This window comes from Leptopilina heterotoma, unplaced genomic scaffold (genome assembly GCF_015476425.1).
Source record: "Leptopilina heterotoma isolate Lh14 unplaced genomic scaffold, ASM1547642v1 Lhet_270, whole genome shotgun sequence".
Taxonomy (NCBI): Eukaryota; Metazoa; Arthropoda; class Insecta; order Hymenoptera; family Figitidae; genus Leptopilina; species Leptopilina heterotoma.
The window spans coordinates 12196-34133 of record NW_025110979.1 but is presented as its reverse complement, the minus strand read 5'-3'; the positions used below and the strand labels follow the sequence as shown (position 1 = coordinate 34133).

The following is a 21938-nucleotide window of genomic DNA, read 5'->3' as shown; positions in this document are numbered from 1 at the left end:
TCTTACAAAAAATTCATTTATTTTTCCAAATAATAAAATTCATTGCAAAATTTCAATTATTTAAAAAAAATTTAAATTCTTTCATGGAATTCAATTCAAATTGTATTGAGAATCATATAATTCTTATAAAGAATTGTATCAAAATTCTTAAGAATAATTGAATTGTTTCGAAGAATTTCCTTAAAATTTTTAAAATAATTGAATCTTATCCAGAAATTTTTTTAAAAGTGTATTAAAAATAATTTAATTCCTACGCAAAACTTTTACCAAAACTTTTTAAAAAATATTTGCATTTCTGTAAAAAATTTGATATTTATGAAAATAATTGAATACTTGCCAAGAATTTTAATAAGATTTTTCAAAATAATTAAATTTCTGCAAAGATTTTTATTATTTAATCAAAATATTTAAATTTTTAGGAATAACGATAAAAAATTTTGAAGAATTAGTTTTTTATAAATATTGTAATATAATTTTTTGAAAATAATTGAATTTATAATACGAAGTTTTGTATAAATTAAAAAAAAACTAATTAATTTTTTGAAGAATTTTAATTGAAAATTTTGAATAATATTATTTTCTTCAAAATGTTAAAAATAATTCTAAAAAATTCTAATGTTATTATTTTTTGTATATGTATTTGAATTTTCGGAAATATGTAATCGAAGATATTGAAAAAATAATTGAATTTTAAAAATTAGAATGAAAAAATTCTGAGAATTACTTTTTTCAAAAATATTTTAATATAATTTTTAGAAACTAATTTTCATTAATTTTCATTTTTATTAAATTTGCATTTCAAGATTTTTCATTAAAATTTTTGTGAATAATATTATTAATATTATTTTTAAAATTTTGCTAATTGAAATTCTTCAAAAGTTGATTTTCAAAATTTATAATAAAATACTTGAAAAAAATTCAATTATTTTCAATTTAATTTTGCAAAATTTCAATTATTTAAAAACTTTTTAATTGTATATATATATATATATATATATATTTCGAAAAATCAATTATAAAAATTATTCAAAAATAACTTTTCAAAGATTTGAATACTTTTCACACTATAATAAAAATCGAAATAAGTTGCAGTTTATTCTAAAAATTTGGTATTTTGTTGCAAAATTTGTAAAAAAAGTCGAAAGTCGTAATTTTTTAATATAAGTCGATAAAAGTTGCATTGTTTGAAAATAGTCGAAAAAAGTCGGAAAAGTCATAATATCTAAGGCCTGTATTTAAAAAGAATTTAATGAATTTAATAGAGTTATTTACTGAAATAAAGACGTGAATTTTATTTTATTTTTGTTTTACATTATATAAAAACTTATTTAGATAAAAAAATATTGAAATGCAGTTTAAACTTTTATTTTTTATACAACAGGATTTAAAATAAAGTTGTGTTTGAGTAAATATAAATTTATAATTTTTTTATTTTGTCAAGAAAAACTTGTGTTCTGAGCAACTTTTATAATGTTTTATCATCTAAACTAATACTCATTTTATCGGTAATTAAATAATTTGCGACTATTTGCAACTAAATGACGAAAATTTTAGAATACTTTTAATACAATTTTTCATTTCCAAACTCAGTCCGAGTTCTGTAATTTGAAAAAAATATTCCCAATTCTGATAATTCTGGTGAAAAATTTTTTATCGGATATTCAAACACTTAGAGATAAAATTTTGATAAAATTAATGTTTCATTATAATAAGCTATGGGGGAATAATGTGGGAAAGAGTTGAAAGTATAAATGAAGCTTTTTATTCTTTTGCGGAATAATATAGAAAGAGAGTTCTATGTTCCTTGGGTGATGAAGTGGCCAATAGGGCGACGTTACAATTTTTATAGGATTTTACAGACATGTATTGGAAATACCTACGTACATACACTTACACTGTGAAAAGGGAGCGATTTGTAAGAATCGCTGGAGTGCGTTTCCTAAAGGTTTTCAAGCATTCGTTGAATTGAGAAAAAGAGATAGTGATATTGTTGATTTGAGTCCAAGAAAAAGAGAAAAATCTAGAAATCGCTCTTTTGAGGATAATATCGTTTCTTCAAGTGTAATATCCATCATTTTAGGTCACTGCTCAAATAAGAAAGAATAATAATGAGACTTTTATTCCAACAATTTTTTTTTTTTAACTTTTCGATCACCATTAAAAAAAACTTTTGTCAAATTGTCAAAAAATTGAACCAATTTTGATAAATGACTTTTTATTTTGATCCAGAAAAGAAAATTCTGAATTTTGCCACGCAACCTGGAAATCTGGAAATGTCAGGAAATTTTAAAAACCTTGAAAAAATCTAAAAAATCAGGGAATTTTGATCGAAATCCTGGAAAATTTACAGAAGAATTTTAGTTAAAAACACTAAAAGAATTTTAAATTTTAAAGCATTTACAAATGATTGCAGAAATTCAGTTATTTTCAAAAGTATAGTAAAATTTTTCTTAGAAATTGAATTATTTAAAAAAAGTTTTAATAAAATTCTTGGCCAAATTTCAATTATTTTCAAAAAAAATTCCTCAATTCAATGATTTTTAATATCTACTAGTGTTAATAAAATTTCACAAAAAAATTCAATTATTTAAAAAAATTTAATAAAATTCTACGCAAACATTCAATTATTTACAAATTATTTTCATAAATAATAAAATTCTTTTTTGGAATTCAGTTATTTTCATAAATAATAAAACTCATCGCAGATTTTCAATTACTTTTAATATAATTTTAATTTAATTTCTCGAAAAATGTAATTAATCTTAAAAATTTGATTAAAATTCATCAAAGAAGTTCAATTATTTTAAAAACATTTGCTACAATTTATTTATTAGAATTTAAGTAATATTTTCAATGGGTACGTTTTTAAATAAATTTCTTCAAAGAATTAAATTATTTTCAAAAATTTTAATATTTTTGCAAAAAATTTTATTAAAATTTTTAAAAAATATTTGTATTCCTGTGAAAAATTTTATTATTTTTAAAAATAATTGAATTTTTGGGAAGTTTATTAATTTTTATTTTTAATAATTGAATTCTTGCGAAGAATTTTATAAAAATTTCTGAAAATAATTGAATTCCTGCGAATAATTTTATTATCCGTGAAAATAATTTAATTTTTCCGAAGGATTTTGATTAAAATTTTGGAAGATAATTAAATTCTTTTAAGAAAATATATTTAAAAATGAAATTAAACATAATGAATATATTTTAATAATAAACAAATTATATCAAAATCATTTGAAATCATTTGCATTTTTTGCGAAATTCATTTAAAATTGTATTAAAAATAATTGAAATCTTGTGATGAGTTTTAAAATTAATAAAAGTAATTGAATTCTTGTAACGATTATTATTATTAAAATTTTTAAAAATAATTGAAATCCTGCGATGAATTTTATTATTTATAACAAATAATTGAATTATTTAAAAGAAATTTATAAAAAATTTGTAAATAATTGAATTCCTGCGTGAAATTTATATTCTATGAAAAAAATTATTAAAATTTTTTTAAATAATTGAATTCTTTTGGAAAATTTTATTCAAATATTAGACAGTGAAAAATCATTGAATAGTGGAAAATTTTTTAAAATAATTGAAATTTTGCCAAGAATTTTATTAAAATTTTTGAAAATAATTTAATTTTGGAGAAGAATTTTATTATCCATTTGAATAATTGTTTTTTTTTTCGAAAAATATTAAGAAAATTCTGTTACAAATAATTGAATTACTGTGAAAATTTTTTTATTTATGAAAATAATTGAATGTTTGTCGAGAGGATTTTATAAAAATCTATTTAAATAATTGATTTTTTTCGAAAAATATTAGGAAAATTCTGTTTTAAATAATTGAATTCCTGTGAAAATTTCTTTATTTATTAAAGTAATTGAATGTTTACGAAGAATTTTATAAACATTATTTTTAAATTATTCAATTCTTCTAAGAAATTTGTTATTCAAATTTTTTTAATTGTTTCCATTAAATTTATTAAAGTTTTTTAAAATAATTTTTTTATTTCAACTATTAACAAATTTAAAGTAGTATAAATTCTCAAACATGGAAAAAAGTAGCTTTTAGTGTAACAAATAAAAAAAAGTATCTAAATAGTAGCAAATTGTAAAAAAATAGTACATAGTAGGTTTTAGCAGATGAGTACAAGGCCTGTAATAATAATAATTTATCAATAAAAAAAAATTTTCAAAAATAATTTCAACAAATATAGTAGAAAACAGAAGTTAATTATTGCTGTTGATCTTTTTATTGTTATTCAATTTGTAAATTTCGAGTGCGTCAAAGTAAATTAAAAGTGAACCATATTTTATTATTATTATTATTATTATTATTATTATTATTATTATTATTATTATTATTATTATTATTATTATTATTATTATTATTATTATTATTATTATTATTATTGTTATTATTATTATCATTTATTGAAATGATTTGTTGAAGTAAACACATTTTAGCGAAAATTCTGTTTCTCCCCATCAAGTTTTATCATGAAAATTAACATGCTCGAAAAAGTAGATGAACAGTAATTGGAACAATGACGGTATTATTTAGCAAAATTTACATTTCTATTTGATTAAACAGTAAATGACCAACGTGAACAAAAGCTCCATTTGTACAATTGAATTTGACAATATTATCGATTAATAATTATTTCTTTTCTTTTAAAAAAAAATCAAATATATATTATTAACATTTTTATTCAAATTTATAAAAATTCTATTTGTATTTTCAAAATAGAATTTGTAAGTACATTTATTCCAAATTTTACCCTTTTTTTGTTTAAGTATTCCAAATTCATCTTCAAAATATAATAATCCCGATATCTTTAATTTAGTTCACGATTTAATTCAAAAACTTTCATCTGATGTTCCAATTATTTCGAAAAGACCCTCGGATTGTTTTTGGTTCCAAGTTACCAATTAAACTTGAGCAGATATTAGAAATTCAGTTATTAGATTATATCGACGATCTTTGCTTTATTGAGGAGCAAAAAGTTTTTTATTCCTTAATAAGAATATTAATTGATATATAAGAAGTATAATTCAAGAACTATGGAGAGAGAGAGATAGGGAGAATAAACCTATTTCCAAAATAATCAAAGTCTTAGAAAAGTTGATAAGTTAAAATAAACTTCATCTTATCCCTGAGAATCGTAACTGGAACAAAGTGTATATATTGTATACCTATTCTTCTCCTAATCGCTTAAAATGAACATTAAGGTCATCACCCAAATTGCGGTGATGTATATTATTACTGACTATAGAATTTGCTTTAGTTTAGTTATCATCGAAAGGACTTTTCAACACTAAAGTCTATAAACTAACAAACTTCGAATTTTAAAATACTTCATTATGATTCTTATTATATGCTAAAAATGAATCTAAAAATAATTCTCTGATTTCCAGACAAAACTTTGACGAATTTATTTAATTTTTAAATTATTCGAAAACATCAAAAACTTCATTTTTAAATAAATATTTAATCACTAACTTCTTACTGCCTTTTTTAAAAATAAAATTAGCAAATTTTAAAAATAATAGAATTTAAAAATTTTCTAATTTAAATTTTTGTTGAAAACACTAAAAAAAATCCAATTTTGGAGAAATTACAAATAATTGCAGAAATTCAATTTATTGAATTTCAATTACATTTCTTGAATGAATTTATTTATTATAAACAATTTTAATGTAATTCTTCGTAAAAATTAAATTATTTTCAAAAATGTTGATACGAAGTCTGTTATTATTATTATTATTATTATTATTATTATTATTATTATTATTATTATTATTATTATTATTATTATTATTATTATTATTATTATTATTATTATAATTGAAGTTATTTTTTGAAATTTAAGATAATCGTTATCTAATTCTACTTTGTTGATAGAGAATAATATTCTTTTTGCAATTTTCCGCATTTGATTTTAAGAGTGAAGGGAATTTTTTTTTGAAAATCTTGTCTATGTTTTTGACAGGCTGAAGTTTAATATTTTTCAATATAAAATAATATCCGGAGATGCAGATCGTATATAGAATGGCAATATCGGATACTATTTTTTTTTCTTTATTTTTTCTCTAAATTGTATTGAAAAATTTGTTGGCATGAGGTTATATTGTTGAGAAAAATAGACTCTAATTAAAATTTAATAGGCTTTTTTCAAAATTGGACCAAAAATAGAAAAATAGGTTTTCATTAAAATTTAATAGGCTTTTCTTTAATGATTGGACCAAAAATAGAAAAATTATCGAAATGCGCAGAAATTCCTGATAGTTTGGTGATTACAACATGAATTTTTTGTTTACTATTTTAGCAGTAAATTTTATACTATTTCTCGATCAGTAAATTTAAAAAAAAATTACTAAAATTTACTTTGAACGTATCAGAGTTTTTTTTTACGATAATAGTAAAATTTTGACGAAAATGCAAAGAAATTATTTATAATTTAGATTTTACTATAAATGTAGTAAAAGTTACATAAGTTTTATTTCCCATGTAAAACGAGCGATAAATGTCCCAATTTGTGAACGTGTACTAATTTGTGTATGGTTGAGTACATAAATGCAAATGAGAACTGAAATTAATCAGAAACAATGCTTGCAAATATTTGTTCTTTATCCTAGAGTATAAATATTTGTAGCTGTAAATGATAATTTGTAGCCATGGTTAGTAATATAATTTAAATCAAGTAATTTTAATTCCTTTAATTTTAATACAATATTCAATAACTATTTACTTTGTATTTGAATGTATTCCAACCGTATTAGTGAAATCGTTGGAAGAAAAATTTTACTTTTAGAATAAACGATCAAAAATTAATTAATTTGCACATAATAATAAATAAACGCCCAAAAGTAATTAATTAATTAATTAGGACGTAATAATTAATAAACTTCTCGACTGTATTGAACAAAGTTACAAATTAAAAATTTGATTTTTAGTTTTGTAAAAATAAAATTTGTAGTAATAGCAATTATTATACTATACACGAAAAAAACCTCCACCTGAACCAGCAATAAGTTTCTCTAGAATAACGAAAGTTTTAACTGCAATAACAGAAAGTTTTACAAATATAGTTAAACTTTTAGCTGCGTTCCAAGCACAGAAAATTGTAGAGAGTATTATTTTAACACCAAAATGGATTAAAATAATCTACAAAGCTTTTTAATACCCCTTATGGTTTACTGTGTAATGATACTTTTTTCCTTGTTGAAGATAATTTTTGTTAATTCGAGAAGATTTTTTTGTTTTTAAGAAAATTGGCGACTCTGTTTTCCTCTGCTGGAGTTTAATAAACTATTTGTTTCATGTAAAATCGATTTCATATATATCTATAGAAACTTGTGAATTTCCTGTAAAGTCCTAGATACCTAAAGATAGAGAGAGAGTGAAGCGTTGAACGCGCATTTCTTTGCAGACAGATCCATCTCATCGAAGATAAAGTGCTTTGTCGGCACGTAAAACTCCTCTTTCTGTTGGCAATTCAAACGAAAGAGAAGTAAGAAACGTGCTCAACTCTCTTGTATATGATACTTGACAAAAATCATGCCACAGATCGGAAGCTCAGTACGGATCAAAAATCTTTTTGTCTATTTTACTCATCAAAGGAATAGCTCTCTCTCTCTCTCTTGTTGAACATGTAGTTTCATTTCGTAATGTCGAAACCAAAGAGGGATTTTTGACTTTTGTCTATAGACTCACTTTATATTCCTCTCTTTTCTATCTGTAAAACATATCTTCTTCATATTGCAGAAAATTCATGATAAAAAGAATTTTTAATATTAAACAACTGCAAAATTAAACAACTTTTTTCAATTGTTCTGTGTATTTGCTTTATATTTCTCTGGATATTTGTATAATTGTCAAAAATTTACTTTTAAAGAATTATTAAGGATTTTTTTCATTTCTATTATATTTTGAAACATTTTTATGACAAAATAATATTTTTATTAAAAAAATATAATAATAATAATATTATTATAAATAATATTAAATAATAATAATGTTTTAATAATAATAATATAAAGTAATAATATTTTCTTGACACTCGTAAATATTATGAAAAATTTTATAATACCGATAGTTTTAACATTTTCAGGCTTCGCACTCAATTTCTAAAACCTACTATTTACTACTTTTTTACGTTATGCTACTATTTGGGAACTTATTTTAGATTTCAGCCACTAAAAGATACTATTTCTGTTTTTTTTCCAGTACATTAAATTCACTAATATTAGAAATCAAAAAACTATTCTCAAAAATTATAATCAAATTCTTTAAAACAATTCAATTATTTTCAAAAAATTTTCGAATTTCAATTATTTTTAATGTCTAGTATTTTCATAAAATTTCGCAAAAGAAATCAATTAGTTAAAAAAGAATTAATAAAACTCATCCGGAATCCAATTATGTTCATAAATAATAAAATTTCCACAGAAATTCTATTAATTTAGAATAGCATTTTCAAAAAAATTTCGAAAAAATCAATTATTTAACGAAATTTATATACAATTCTTCACAATAATTGAGGAGCAAGTTTTCAAAACTTGATAAATCCATATTTTCTTATATCGAGAAAATGAAACAAATGACTTTTTTCACATAACCACTGCAGTTAATTTTAAATTAAAAAATTTGTATTAATTTATTTTTATAACAATGTTTTTATATTTAAGACGTTCTGTTTTTAATTAAACATTATCATAATTAAGTGATTTACAGGTTTTGATAATTTGTTTTAATAAAAAACATAAAAATTATAAGTCATCTTGGTTATGTCAAAAAATTGAAAATTGAAAATTGAAATTGAAAATTTGCTCCTTAATTCAATTACTTTCACTAATAATAACATTTTTCATGAAAAAAAGAATTCAATTATTTTCATAAATAATAAAACTCATCGAAGAATTCCAATTATTTTTAATACTATTTTAAATTAATTAATCGAAAAATTCAAATATTTTCACATCTAAAATTTTCTAGAGGAATTCAATTATAAAATACAATCTTTATAATATTTATTATATTTCAAAAAAATTAATTATTTAAAAGAATGTTTATAAAATTCTTATGATGAATTCAATTATTTTCAAAAATAACAACATTTTTCACAGAAAATCCAATTCTTTTTAAACATTTTAATAAAATTCAATTATTTTCATAAATAATAAAATTTTTCCCAAGAATTCAATTATTTTCATAAATATTAAAATTTTTCCCAAGAATTCAATTATTTACATAAATACTTGTTCAAAAGAATCCAATTATCCCAATAAATAACAACATCAATATTCCCGAAAATTCAATTATTTTGGGGCATTTTAATAAAATTCTTTGCAAAATTAAATTATTTTCATAAATAATCAAATTTATTGCAGGATTTCAATTATTTGTAATACAAATTTAAAAAGAATTACTCAAAAATTTCTTCTTGGAAATTCAATTATTTTAAAAAATTCTAATAAAATCTATAAGTAAAATAAAAAAATTTAACCTAATGGAAGGTTAATTATTTTTAAAAAAATTTCGCAATTCAATGATCTTCAATATCTATACTATTTTCATATAATTTTCAAACAGAATTCAATTATTTAAAAAAAATTTTGTAAAAATCTTCGTAAGAATTCAATCTTTTAATAAATAATATATATGTATATTTCTTAGAAATTCAATTATTTAAATTAGAATTTGCATAAAATTAGTCGAAAGAAATCAATTGTTTAAAAATTTTTATAAAATTCTCCGCAATAATGAAATTATTTTTATAAATATTTAAATTCTGTCATGAATAATAAAATTCGTTTTTAGTTCGAAAGCTACTTTTTGCTACTTTTTTTAAAATGAATTATCGAGTGGGAAGTCTGCATTTTTTTATTTATTGAATTTTTTTCTATTTTTGAACCATGCAAAGTATGGCAAAGAAAGGGGAGAAGAAAAAATTTTTTTTTGTATTTTTGAAGTTTACTGTCAAAATTTTGAACTGTGGGCAAAATATGGCAAACCATGGAAAGAAGAAAAACTATTTTTTTTTATTTTCAAATCATGGGCGAAGTATGGCGCCCCTTGGGAAAAAAAGGTTTTTTTCATATTTTTAAACTATAGATTTACCTGTGGTTTGAAAAAAAAAATTAAATAGTTTTTTTCTTTTCTCGGTTTGACATACTTTGCCCATGATTTGAAAATATAAAAAATAGCTTTGGTTTTTTCCCATATTTCGCTACCTACTTTGCCCATAGTTTAAAATAATAAAAAACATTATTGTTTTTCTTCCTATGGTTCCCCATATTTTGCTTGACCATGGTTTTCAAAATAAAAAAATTTAAAGATTTTATGTTTATTTTAGTTGATTTAATGAAAACTTAATTTTTCTTTTTCGCCATTCTTTATAATTTCGTAAAATTATATTGAATATATAATTGAGTCTTTTAAGGACTTTTATTAAAATTTGTAAAATAAATTAAGTTCGAATACTTCAAATTATTATTTCTATTTAAAAAAGGAATGCTTAAAAAACTCAAGTACATAGTTGTAAAAAAGGGAAAAACATACTTTTTTTCAAAAGTATCTGATTAAAATTTAATTTTACATGCATTGATTTAGTATATTAAATTTTTAATTGCAAGGAACTAGAGGAAAACTGATCTCTGTACGAAAATTGCTTTGACTGTAATAAATCATAAGAAAATTTGCTCTAAGGCTGCAATCTCGTCGCTCTTATTTAAGCCCGAGTAGATAAATATTTGTCATTAAAGAAAAAAATATAAACGATATTCAACTGTAAAAGAATGAAGCGAAAAAAAAACCAAATTATATTTTTTTAAACTTGAAATAATAACATTTGAAATTTCTTTATTGTGCGACAAAAGCTTGGAACTCTCGATAAAATAATATATAGAATGAAAGTTTAGAGCGGAAATTGCATAATAGGAAAGAAAATCAATAATAAACAATATTTCATTGTCATTATTTGAAAATAGTTCGTGCATTATTTTTCAATTGTTTAAAATTTCTCTTTAAATTAAAACGATAGTGAAGAATTAAATGATTTTCTTTTTATTATGAAATATTAATAATTTTGATATAATAAATTGTGACTATTGATTCGAGCATACTGATGAATATTAAATGAAGTAGCAAACTAATGAAGAAGATAATGAATACAAAATTACTGATAATAGAGTAATTAAATTCAGAATTAATTTTTTTTTTTTATTTTCAAAGTGAATAAAATGAAATGATCCACTCGGTTGATAAGAGAATTCAAAAGGGTGAGTGCTCTCGCTGATAAAATGAATTTTATTCGTTTCAGTTTAATCCTGAATTCTGGAATTACATCAATCTTCATTAGCGAAAGACGAGTGAATATTTTCGCTATAGTAAATTTCGTGAGAAAAAAAAATTATATTTGATATAATATATCGTTTTAATCTCTCTTTCTTTTTTTCCCCCCCATTTTAAAAGCATATGATAATGTCTCAGAATTTATCACATCGCAAAGTTTATTTTAGGACAATTTGCATGTCTTGAATTAAGAAAACAACCAACCCTCTAGAGAGACTGTGGAAATTTATGGGACAAATATTGTATTTAATTAGTTAATATTTTGAGTACTAACAATTTTTTTTTTTTTGCAAAATTATTAAAAGCTTTAATTTAATTAGGTTTGTGTGAAATTTTAATCTATACAGGAGAAATTAGAGCTGGTATGCTGAAAGTTTCTTTGAATCTCTCAGCTTTAATTTTCCGTCGTTAGTCACCTGAAAATAGGAATAGTTTCATTGTTAACCTCTGGAATAATCCCTTAGAGCATTTGTTTATTATTCATATTATTATCGCTTGGGGTGCGTTACAAAATAAAGTTTCTGTTGAGTAATTATTCTAAAATTAAGTAGAACAGATGCCTTCTTTAATTTATTATCTCTTTCTCTCTATTGTAATAGTTGAACCCTTTGTATGCAAACCTCACAATTAAGGTAAGCAGGCAAAATAAAAATGTTTTAAAAACACTCGAGAAGTAATAATAAATAATATAAGTGGGAATAAAATGACAATGAAATGACTTGAAAGGTACGAATGAAATGAAAAGTAAAGAGTTACATGTGTAAATAATAAACAAAGAGTCATTCAATATCATGGTAAAAAAGAAATGTGTTTGGAAATCAGATAAGGCCATTAGTAATAAAGTATCAGACAAAGAAGACATTTCCGAATCCCATTATAATTCCATTTTGGACTCCACCCTCTGTTTTCCTAGGTCGCTCACCCTAACAAGGAAATTATGATCCTTCTTGATATTGAAAAAAATGAAAATGATTTTTAGAAAATATAATGATCCCTTTCTGTAATGATTTGATTTTTGAAAAAGTACATGTAACAAAATTGTGTCACTTACCAAGATTTATGTAGCATTTTTTAAAGAACTTTGGCCCGAGAATAACGCTAAGTAGTCCTAGAACACCTTGAGGGAATTCGGTGAGTAAAAAGAGGAGTAATATGGCCAATAGCATTTTTGTTGTTCTATCAGTCTGTTTCTCCTTGTCCATCAGTCTCGAAGATTTTCGTTTTTTCTTTTTACTATTGCAAAATTCAGCCGACACCTCTTCACTTTTAACCATTGTTGCCTCGGCAAGTTTTTTCCTTCTTTTTTTCGCCTCCATTAAAGCGAGTATCAACCTGAGACTCAATATAGTCAATGCTAGACATGGTATTAATTTTATAACGACACTATACATCCAGAAATTTAAAACCTTTGCTGTATCGCTAAGTGAGACGACAAAAATTGTTCCATTCGTGACACCATCGGGAAGTGTTGTCTCGTTGTATAAAGAATTATTAACATATTGTCCATCGGAATCGAACAATTGTCTTCTTTCTTGAATGCTTGTTGTCACATAAAGTGGGACACAAATTAGGGGACATATCAGATAGGCACTCACTATGGCGACAATACTTCGATGATAGCTGCACCATTCTCGATTTTTTTGTGGATGCGCCACTGCAATGTAGCGCCAAACAGCTAATGTGACTGTTAACCAAATGGAAATTGTGTGGAAGACTTGGGCGAATAGGGCATGAAAGAGAACAAACACTGTCCATCCATAGGTGAAGGTGCTTTTTGGTGGTCGAAAATAAAGATACGAATGTATCGCATAAGGGATGTACTCCAACATTACTAATAAATCAGCAACAGCCAAACCGGTGAGTATGGCATTTGTTGCGGAACACATTTCCTTTCGGGTTAGAACCGCGATATTTAGGCCGTTTGCTATTGAGCCGAATACACAAACGAGAAAACTTGCCCAGCCATGAATTGCAATATATTTCGTGTGGAAGGTGTCCAACCAACCGACACATTGTGACTCGAATGTTGAATTCATTTTTAGGCTTTTTCTTCTTACGTAGCACTTTGAAATTTGCTAATGAGGTCTAATCAAAGATTAGTCATTTTGAGAAGTGTTGTATGATTGTTCGTTGCTGATGACATTGTCAAATCACCATTTGTCAGTGTAGGCCGTTAGGAGGAATTCTTTGTGTCAACTGCACAGTATCCATAATACAATTGCAGTATTAATTCCATTTCGGTTATTATATAACGCAATAAATTTTGTTATTGCAATTGGCATATCATCTAAATGTTTCGTGCCATCATGTGCATGGAGTAGCATTTGATTATCTAACACATGATCTGTAATATCATCCACATCCCATTACTATTAATAACAAAACGTTACCTAAAGCACAATACCACCAATTTTGATTCACCCTTGTGCACATTCTACATTCCGTTGATATTTTTCACAATTTGGATGTACTCATTTTTTTTTATATTCAATTGTTTTGGTTGTTCAATTGCTTTGGGTGTTCGATTCTTTTGGATACTCAATTGCTTTGGGTGTTCAATTCTGTTTGATACTCAATTGCTTTGGATGTTCAATTCTTTTCGACATTCATTTGCTTTCGATTTACAATTCCTTTGGATGTTCCATTCTTTTGAAGGTTCAATTATTTTTTATGTTCAGTTCTTTCAGATGTTCAATTCTTTTGGACATTCAATTGCTTTGGATTTACGATTCCTTTGGATGTTCCATTTTGTTAAATGTTCTATTATTTTTTATGTTCAGTTCTTTTAGATGTTCAATTTTTTGTGGATCTTTTAAGAACTAATTTACCAGTACGTATCAAGTATTAAAAATTTTGTAGCTGTTGTAAAAAAATCAGACTTTGAACGAATTCCGGAACTTGTCACATTATGATTAACTGCTACCTTGGACAATTTAAAAGTCTATGAATACTGAATGAGGGGTTCCGCTTCTTTTGAGGCTCCTACACTCGTTTCCTTTAACGACTGTTGCTTCTCTGAACTTGAGGACCACTTGTGTTTCAGAACCACCTACTTGTGCTGCAGCAATTTTCACTATTGGGGGTGAACTAATACAAAAACTGCCTTCAAAAATCTTCGTATCCATCGAAAAGTTTCCTATCGCATATTCACATTTAGTATCACATTCCGAAAGATCGTAGGGGTAGTATTTTAATTTATCACTTAATTTTCATTTCACTGTTTTATTAACCAATTCTTTTGAAAACGATGCTTTTGAAAATCATTTTTAAGAAATGCGATGAATTTAGAAGCAGAGGCAGAATAACAGTTCCTGTTTTGATAATTATTTCTATTTGTTTTGGAAATGATTCCTTTGAGTACAACTATTTTTGGAAACGATTCTTTTGAACTGTTTTGAAAATGCTGATGATAAGTTTTGTTGATAATTTTTCAGAATAAAATTTATTTTTACAAAAGGTAAAAAGGGTTGTAATTTTGTTTTTGGTGATAAAATCTTTTTTGAAAAGTGATTAGAAATTAGGGGGCAGATGTACGAAATGAGAGAGCACTTAATTTGTGTTTATGATAATTGTAATTGGTGAATAATTTATTAATGCGATACACGAGGTGCTTGAAAACGGTATTAGATTATCGCGATCGCGCGTGCGAGAGTCGAATGATGGGAAAGTAAAAGAGCGTCGCTACGCAAGCATGAGACTCGTGCCTCTGGAGTTCTCTCTAGACGCGCCTGCGTTGTTCGGATTGTGTCACTCATCATCCACCCTTGTGTGATATCTCTTTCTCTCCCTTATACACAACGCGGTATACACTGTTTTGTTCTCAAGTTATCCCTCCTCGTCTGACTTTTTTTTTTTTTTCTACTTTCCCAAGCAAAAGCACGCTCACCTGCACTTCTCTATACGAAATAGTTGTGTTTCACTGATAGACACTCTTTACGGTTTTAATCAGGCGAATGACTCGCTGTTTTTTCATATACATCTCTTACCCGCATGCCTCTCACCAATCAATTAAGAAATCAACACACGAATGAGCTTGAAACATGCTCACCTTTCATATTCACGTACATCATCTGCAATATTAGAAGTAAACTTCTGGCTGAAGCTTCTAAAATCCGTATAGTAATAGATTCATTTGTTAATTTAATTAAAGCATGTCCGTTATGATAGTACGTGCAAGTTTTGCAATATTTCTATTGGGTAGGACATTTGATTGTAGCAGCTTGCAAAAATTGCATGTGCAGGGTTGCCACAGGTCAGGAAATTCAGGGAAAAGTCCGGGAAAGTAGAATTGGTCAGGAAAAAGTCAGGGATTTTTATTAAAAGTATAGGAGAAAATAAAATTTTTAGAATTCATAAGAAAATTCTGAATTTTTGAGTCTTTTTTGCTTTCCTCATAAACTATGAAAATACCACGAATTCTGATAAAAAAAAACCTTCAATCTTTTCTATTTCTGTCAATAATTTCTTTTTAAATAACTTAATTCTTTAAGAACTATAAAAAAATTATTACTCACAAATTTTTTAGTGAATAATTTTATTTAAATCTTTCAACATTAATTCAATTTTAAAAGAGTTGCGTTTACAATTTACAAAAATAGATTTTTGCAAAATTATAATAATTCAAATTATTCTAAAATTAGTTACATTTTTTAAAAATTATTAAAAATAATGGATTTATAGAAGAATATTAATTAAAAATAGTGAAAAAATTGAATTTTGAAGAAGTTACAAATGATTGCACAAAATTCAATTCTGTTAACAAATTTTTTTAAATACTCGTTAAAATTCCAATTATCTTTATAAATAATAAAATTCTTCTCGGAAATTCAATTATTTTCAAAAATTTTAATAAAATTCTTGGTAAAACTTTAGTTATTTTCAAACATTTTCCTCAATTCAATGATTTTAAATATCTATTTTAATTTTTCATAAGTAGTTCATAATTTTATGTTTCATAAGCAGTAAACATTTCACAGAAATTCAATTATTTAAAAAATTTTTTTATAAATATCTTCGCAATAATTCAATTATTTCCATAAATAATAAAAATTTTTACGGGAATTTAATTATTTTCATATAAACTAAAAAATTTTCTTGAAATTCAATTACTTTAAGAAATAATAAAACTCATCGCAGAATTTAAATTATTTTCAATACAATTTTAATCAAATTTCTCAAAAAATGTAATTATTCTTAAAAATTTATTAAAATTCATCGTCAAATTCAATTTATTATTTAAAAATTCCTTTACAAAATTGTTTATATGTAAGAATTTGATTTTGAGAAATATTCAATTATTCAATAAATTTACTTTTTTATTTAAATAATTGAATTCTCGTAGAATTTTCTAACAATAATTTATTTAATTTTCTAATATATATTTAATTGAAGAATTTCCTAATAATTCAAATTTCGTAAAATTGAATTGTAAACAAATGTATTTGAAAATTTGAAATTCAAAGAACTGTTTAAAAAATTATTAAAAATAATTGATTTAAAGAAGAATTTTAGTAGAAATTAGTAGAATTATGTAATTTATATAATTATTTATATAATTATTATTATATTTAGTAGAATTATGTAGAAGATAATAATTTTGAAGAAGTTACAAAAAAAATATTCTTATAATATAAAATAATGATTTTATCACGCGGTCATTTTTAATTGTTGTTGAATTTCAAAAAGGTCTAAATTTGAAATTTTTGAAAATCTTAATTCCTATGTAAAAGTAATAATGATTAAATGTTTATTTTTTTAACATAAAACTATTGATGTTTTCGAATAATTTTACAATTAAAGAAATGTTGTAAATAAATTTCAGAACATTTTTTTAAATATCTAATCATTTTTAGAGTGAATCAGAATATTCATTAGGGTCAGGGAAAAAATAAAAATTTTGTCTAGAAATCAGGGAAAAGTCTGGAAAAAAGAAAATTAAATTTTTGTCGCAACCCTGTAAATTATTTTCAAAAATTTTAATTAAATTCTATGCAAAAATTAAACTGATATAGATAGAATTTCAAAAAGTTTCAAATTAAAGTTTTGGAAAAGTTAAATTTAAAAAAATTTTTAATTAAAAATTCTGTACAAGTTAGTTTTTTAAAGCATTTTTATTCAATTTTTTTGCAATTGTATTTTTGAATATATATTTAATTTAAAAATTTTCATTTTTTGCAATTTCAAAAAATGTAAACAAGTGGATTTCAGAAATATTTTAGGTTAATAACTTTTTTTTTCTTTAAATAAATAATTGGATTTTTAAGGAACTTTCTAAAAAAAATGATTAGAAATAATTGAATTAGTGAAGAATTTTAGTTGAAAAATCTAGAAAATAATTGAATTGAATTCTTGAAAATAATTGTTGATAAATTACAATAACAATTCTTGTAAATTATTGAATTTCAAAGAATTTAAAAATTGAATTTTTTCCAAATCTTAATTTAATAATACAATAAAAAATAACAACGAATAAATAAAAGTAAAAATCAACAACGAATAAACATTTATTTCTTATAATTTAATAAAATGATAAAAAAAATACCAACGATTAAATAAAAGTAAAAATTATAACAAGGAATAAATATTTATTTAAAAAATAAAACTGTTGATGTTTTGAATAATTTTACAATTAAAGATATTGAAAAAATGCAAAAGAACATTTTTTTGAGTATATCTAACCATTTTTAGAGTAAATCAGAATTTTATTTAGGAGCAGGGAAGAAGTGAAAATTTTGTCTTGAAATCAGGGAAAAATAAAATAACATTTTTTTTGGGAACCCTGATGTGCTATCTGGAATCATAATAATTAATGATTGTAAATTTGTTTTTTAGTTAATTGTTGTTGACTAAGATTTGTTGAAAGCGTAAATTTTCTGAGATTCCACTTTCGTAATTATCTGTTATTTATATGAAAGTGTCTTAATTATTCTAATTATTTCTGTAGTTCCTAACTGGGTGCTATTATTCCAGCCTCGACTGCAAGAATAGCTGTGTTAAAACTTCTCTAAAAAGAGGCAGAGATTAGAGTAATTATTTGACTAAATTCTCTTATGCAGAAAATTTAGGTTGTTATTCAAAATTTTTATCTTTGTTGTTAAAAATGTACTTTTTTACATTGTAATATATGTACGTTTGTAAATAATAAAAAAAAAATAATAATAATAATAATAATAATAATAATAATAATAATAATAATAATAATAATAATAATAATAATAATAATAATAATAATAATAATAATAATAATAATAATAATTTAATAATGTAAAAAGTAAATTTTAATTTAAGATCAGTCTTAAATCCGGCACTGTCTGCTATAATGTTAAATCATACAAAATCCATTGCTTAAATTCAGCATTGACTGCCTTAAAAATATTGCGTCTTAATTTAAGACTGCCTTTCTACCTTAAAATAAGACTTTCTTTTTACCGTGATAATAATTATCTGGATAAAAAAGGTATTTATTGATTTTCGTACTAATTTATTTATTTTAATACTAAAATCAGTTATTTTGCTCTTTTCTTGTTTTGTGTTCTTTTCTCTTTTTTTGTTCAAGTTCTAAATTGTGTTAAATTTTTTAGTATTGTTTTTCTTTTAGTAACAAAATTTTTGTGTTGCGGTCGACGATAGGCTCTTTATGTTCTTATGTGGAACATAACATGAAAATACAACATATTCCTTTGTATTATGTTTTGTTCAACATAAGAACATAAAAATAACCTATTGTGAACATGGTCACGTACAGTTTGATATTAGTTTGATGTAAATGTCAGAATTTGTTATATGAATGAGCAAAAGTCCTTGAGGCTTGTAATGTAAAGTCGATGAACTAATATATAACTATAGAGAAGCGCCACTAGCAATGCGGTTTTGAAAGCTTATTACAAAGAGTTCATCCTTTACCAATTGGGAATCGTGTGATAATTTAGCATACGTTCCTGTATAGTTTGAATGAGATTTCTGCAAGAGTGAAGTCACTGTTAAATGTATATAGTGAGAGCCGATTATTTGAGATCTCGTTTGAGTAACTGCGAGTTATGCGGGTACGCTAACTAAATAAATTACTGGGAATGCCAATTCTGCATGAGGAATACCGGGTACTTTGGGACTGTTGAATTCCCATCAAGTTGTACCCACTTCCTTCAGAATTAATTATCATTCACTTAATTAGAAGAATTACTTACTGCATAATTTCGTCATGTTGCAGTATTCATAACGTGCACTACGCTACATATTGATTTGAGTTAGAAATACGAGCAGACTTATTACTTTACTTTTTTGAAGTTTTGCGACTTTTGTTTGGGATGACGTTCTAAATACGCTGTTTAAAAAATATTTTTTAGAGTAAATAATTTTTCAAGAATTAGCTCAATAATTTACCTATAAATTTGTTTGGGATGACTAGCTAAATCCGCTATTTAAAACATATTTTTTAGAATAAATATATTTTGAAGAATTATAGTTTAATCATTTATCTATAAAGACTAAAGAAATAAATAACAATCATTTTCAAATAACAATTTAAAAAGAAAACTAGTACTTTTAGTGGAATTATTTAAAACATTCAATTATTTTGAGAATTTAAACTAAGATTTACACTATACACACTGAGAAAAAATGCTATTCTTAAAAATTATAATCAAATTCTTTAAATTAATTCAATTATTTTCAAAAAAGATTCGAATTATTCAATTATATTCAATATGTCTAGTATTTTCATAAAATTTCGAAACAATCAACTATCATTTAACCAAATTTTTATACAATTCTTCACAATAATTCAAATACTTTCACTAATAATAACATTTTTCATGGAAATTCCATTTTTTACATAAAATTTCCATTTTAATAAAATTCTAAGCAAAAATTCAATTATTTTCATAAATAATAAAACTCATCGAAAAATTTCAATTATTTTTAATACTATTTTAAATTAATTAATCGAAAAATTCAATTATTTTCAGGAATAAAGTTTTCCACAAGAATTCAATTATTTAAAATAAAATTTTCAGAATATTTATTATATTGCAAAAAAATCAATTGTTTAAAACAATGTTTATAAAATTCTTATGAAAAAATTCAATTATTTTCAAAAATAACAAAATTTTCCACGGAAATTCAATTCTTTTTAAACATATTAATAAAATTTTTTACAATAATTCAATTATATTCATTAATAATAAAATTCTTCTCAGGAATTCAATTATTTTAAAAAATTTTTTTAAAATTCTTGACAAAATTTCAATTATTTTTATAATACAATTTTACAGGAATTTCTCAAAAAATGTAATAATTATTCTTAAAGGTTTGACTTCAATTCCTCGAAAAAATCAATTATTTAAAAAAAAATGTTTAAAATTCCTAGAAAGAATTCAATTAATTACAAAAATATTTCCCTAGAATTTTTCACAGGAATTCAATTATTTTCAATTATTTCAATAAAATTGTTTCAAAAAAATCAATTATTTTAAATAAAATTTTAATAACATTTTTTCGCAATATGTAATTCAATTATATTCATAAATATTAAAATTCTTCCCAAGAATTGAATTATTTACATAAATAATTCTTCGAAAGAGTTCAATTATTTTGATAAATAACAAAATTATTTTTGAAAATTTAATTATTTTAAGGCATTTTAATACAAATTTTTATAAATTCTTCCCAAGAATTCAATTATTTACATAAATAATTCTTCGAAAGAGTTCAATTATGTCGATGAATAACAAAATTATTCTTGAAAATTTAATTATTTTGAGGGACTTTAATAAAATTCTTTGTAAAATTCAATTATTTTCATAAATAACAATATTCATCATAAGAATTCAATTATTTTTAAATGTAATAAATTTCTTCTTGGAAATTCAATTGTTTAAATAAACTCTAATAAATTCTTTCGCGAGAAATCAATTATTTTCATAAATACTAAAATGCTTTTTAGGAATTCAATTATTTTCAAAAAAATTTAATAAAATACCACACAGACATTCAATTATTGTCAAAAATTTTAATAGAATTCTTTGTAAAATTTAACTATTTCTAAAAATTTTTCGCAATTCAATGATTTTTAATTTCATAGATTCATAAAATTTTCGAACAGTATTCAATTATTTAAAATTTTTTTTGTAAAAATCTTCGTAATAATTCAATTCTTTACATGAATAATAAAAATTTCTCAGTCATTGAATTATTTAAATTAGAGTTTGCATAAAATTAGTCAAAAGAAATCAATTATTTAAAAATAGTTATAAAATTCTTCGCAAGTATTAAATTATTTTTATAAATATTTAAATTCTTTTATGAAATATAAAATTCATTACAGGAATTCAATTTATTAACAGGATAAGAAAGAAGTAAATATTTTTGGTGAAAATTGAAAAAAAGTCAGGAAAATAACACCATAGAATGGAATGTCAGTTTTGTGAAGTGTCTAAAACGAGTTTTTTTTTGTCGTCAAGTTTAATTTTTCGATAGCTACTTTTTTGCAATTTTTTTTAATTTGAAAGCTACTGTTTGCTACCTTTTTAAAAATGATTATCGAGTGCGAAGTTTGAAATACTATTAAAGAGTAGAAATAT

The 21938-nt window shown here is 23.3% G+C and overlaps 1 protein-coding gene across 1 annotated transcript in view; it reads right to left on the bottom strand.

Annotated features, from left to right (window-relative positions):
• LOC122503838 (G-protein coupled receptor dmsr-1-like) overlaps window positions 1–15159 on the bottom strand; it is a 37682-nt gene extending 22523 nt beyond the window's left edge. Inside the window, exon 1 of the mRNA XM_043614568.1 lies at window positions 12413–15159. Within this exon, the coding sequence (XP_043470503.1) occupies window positions 12413–13397 (985 nt within the window). The 5' untranslated portion in view covers window positions 13398–15159. The remainder of the gene's footprint in view (window positions 1–12412) is intronic.
• Window positions 15160–21938: the final 6779 nt, after the last annotated feature.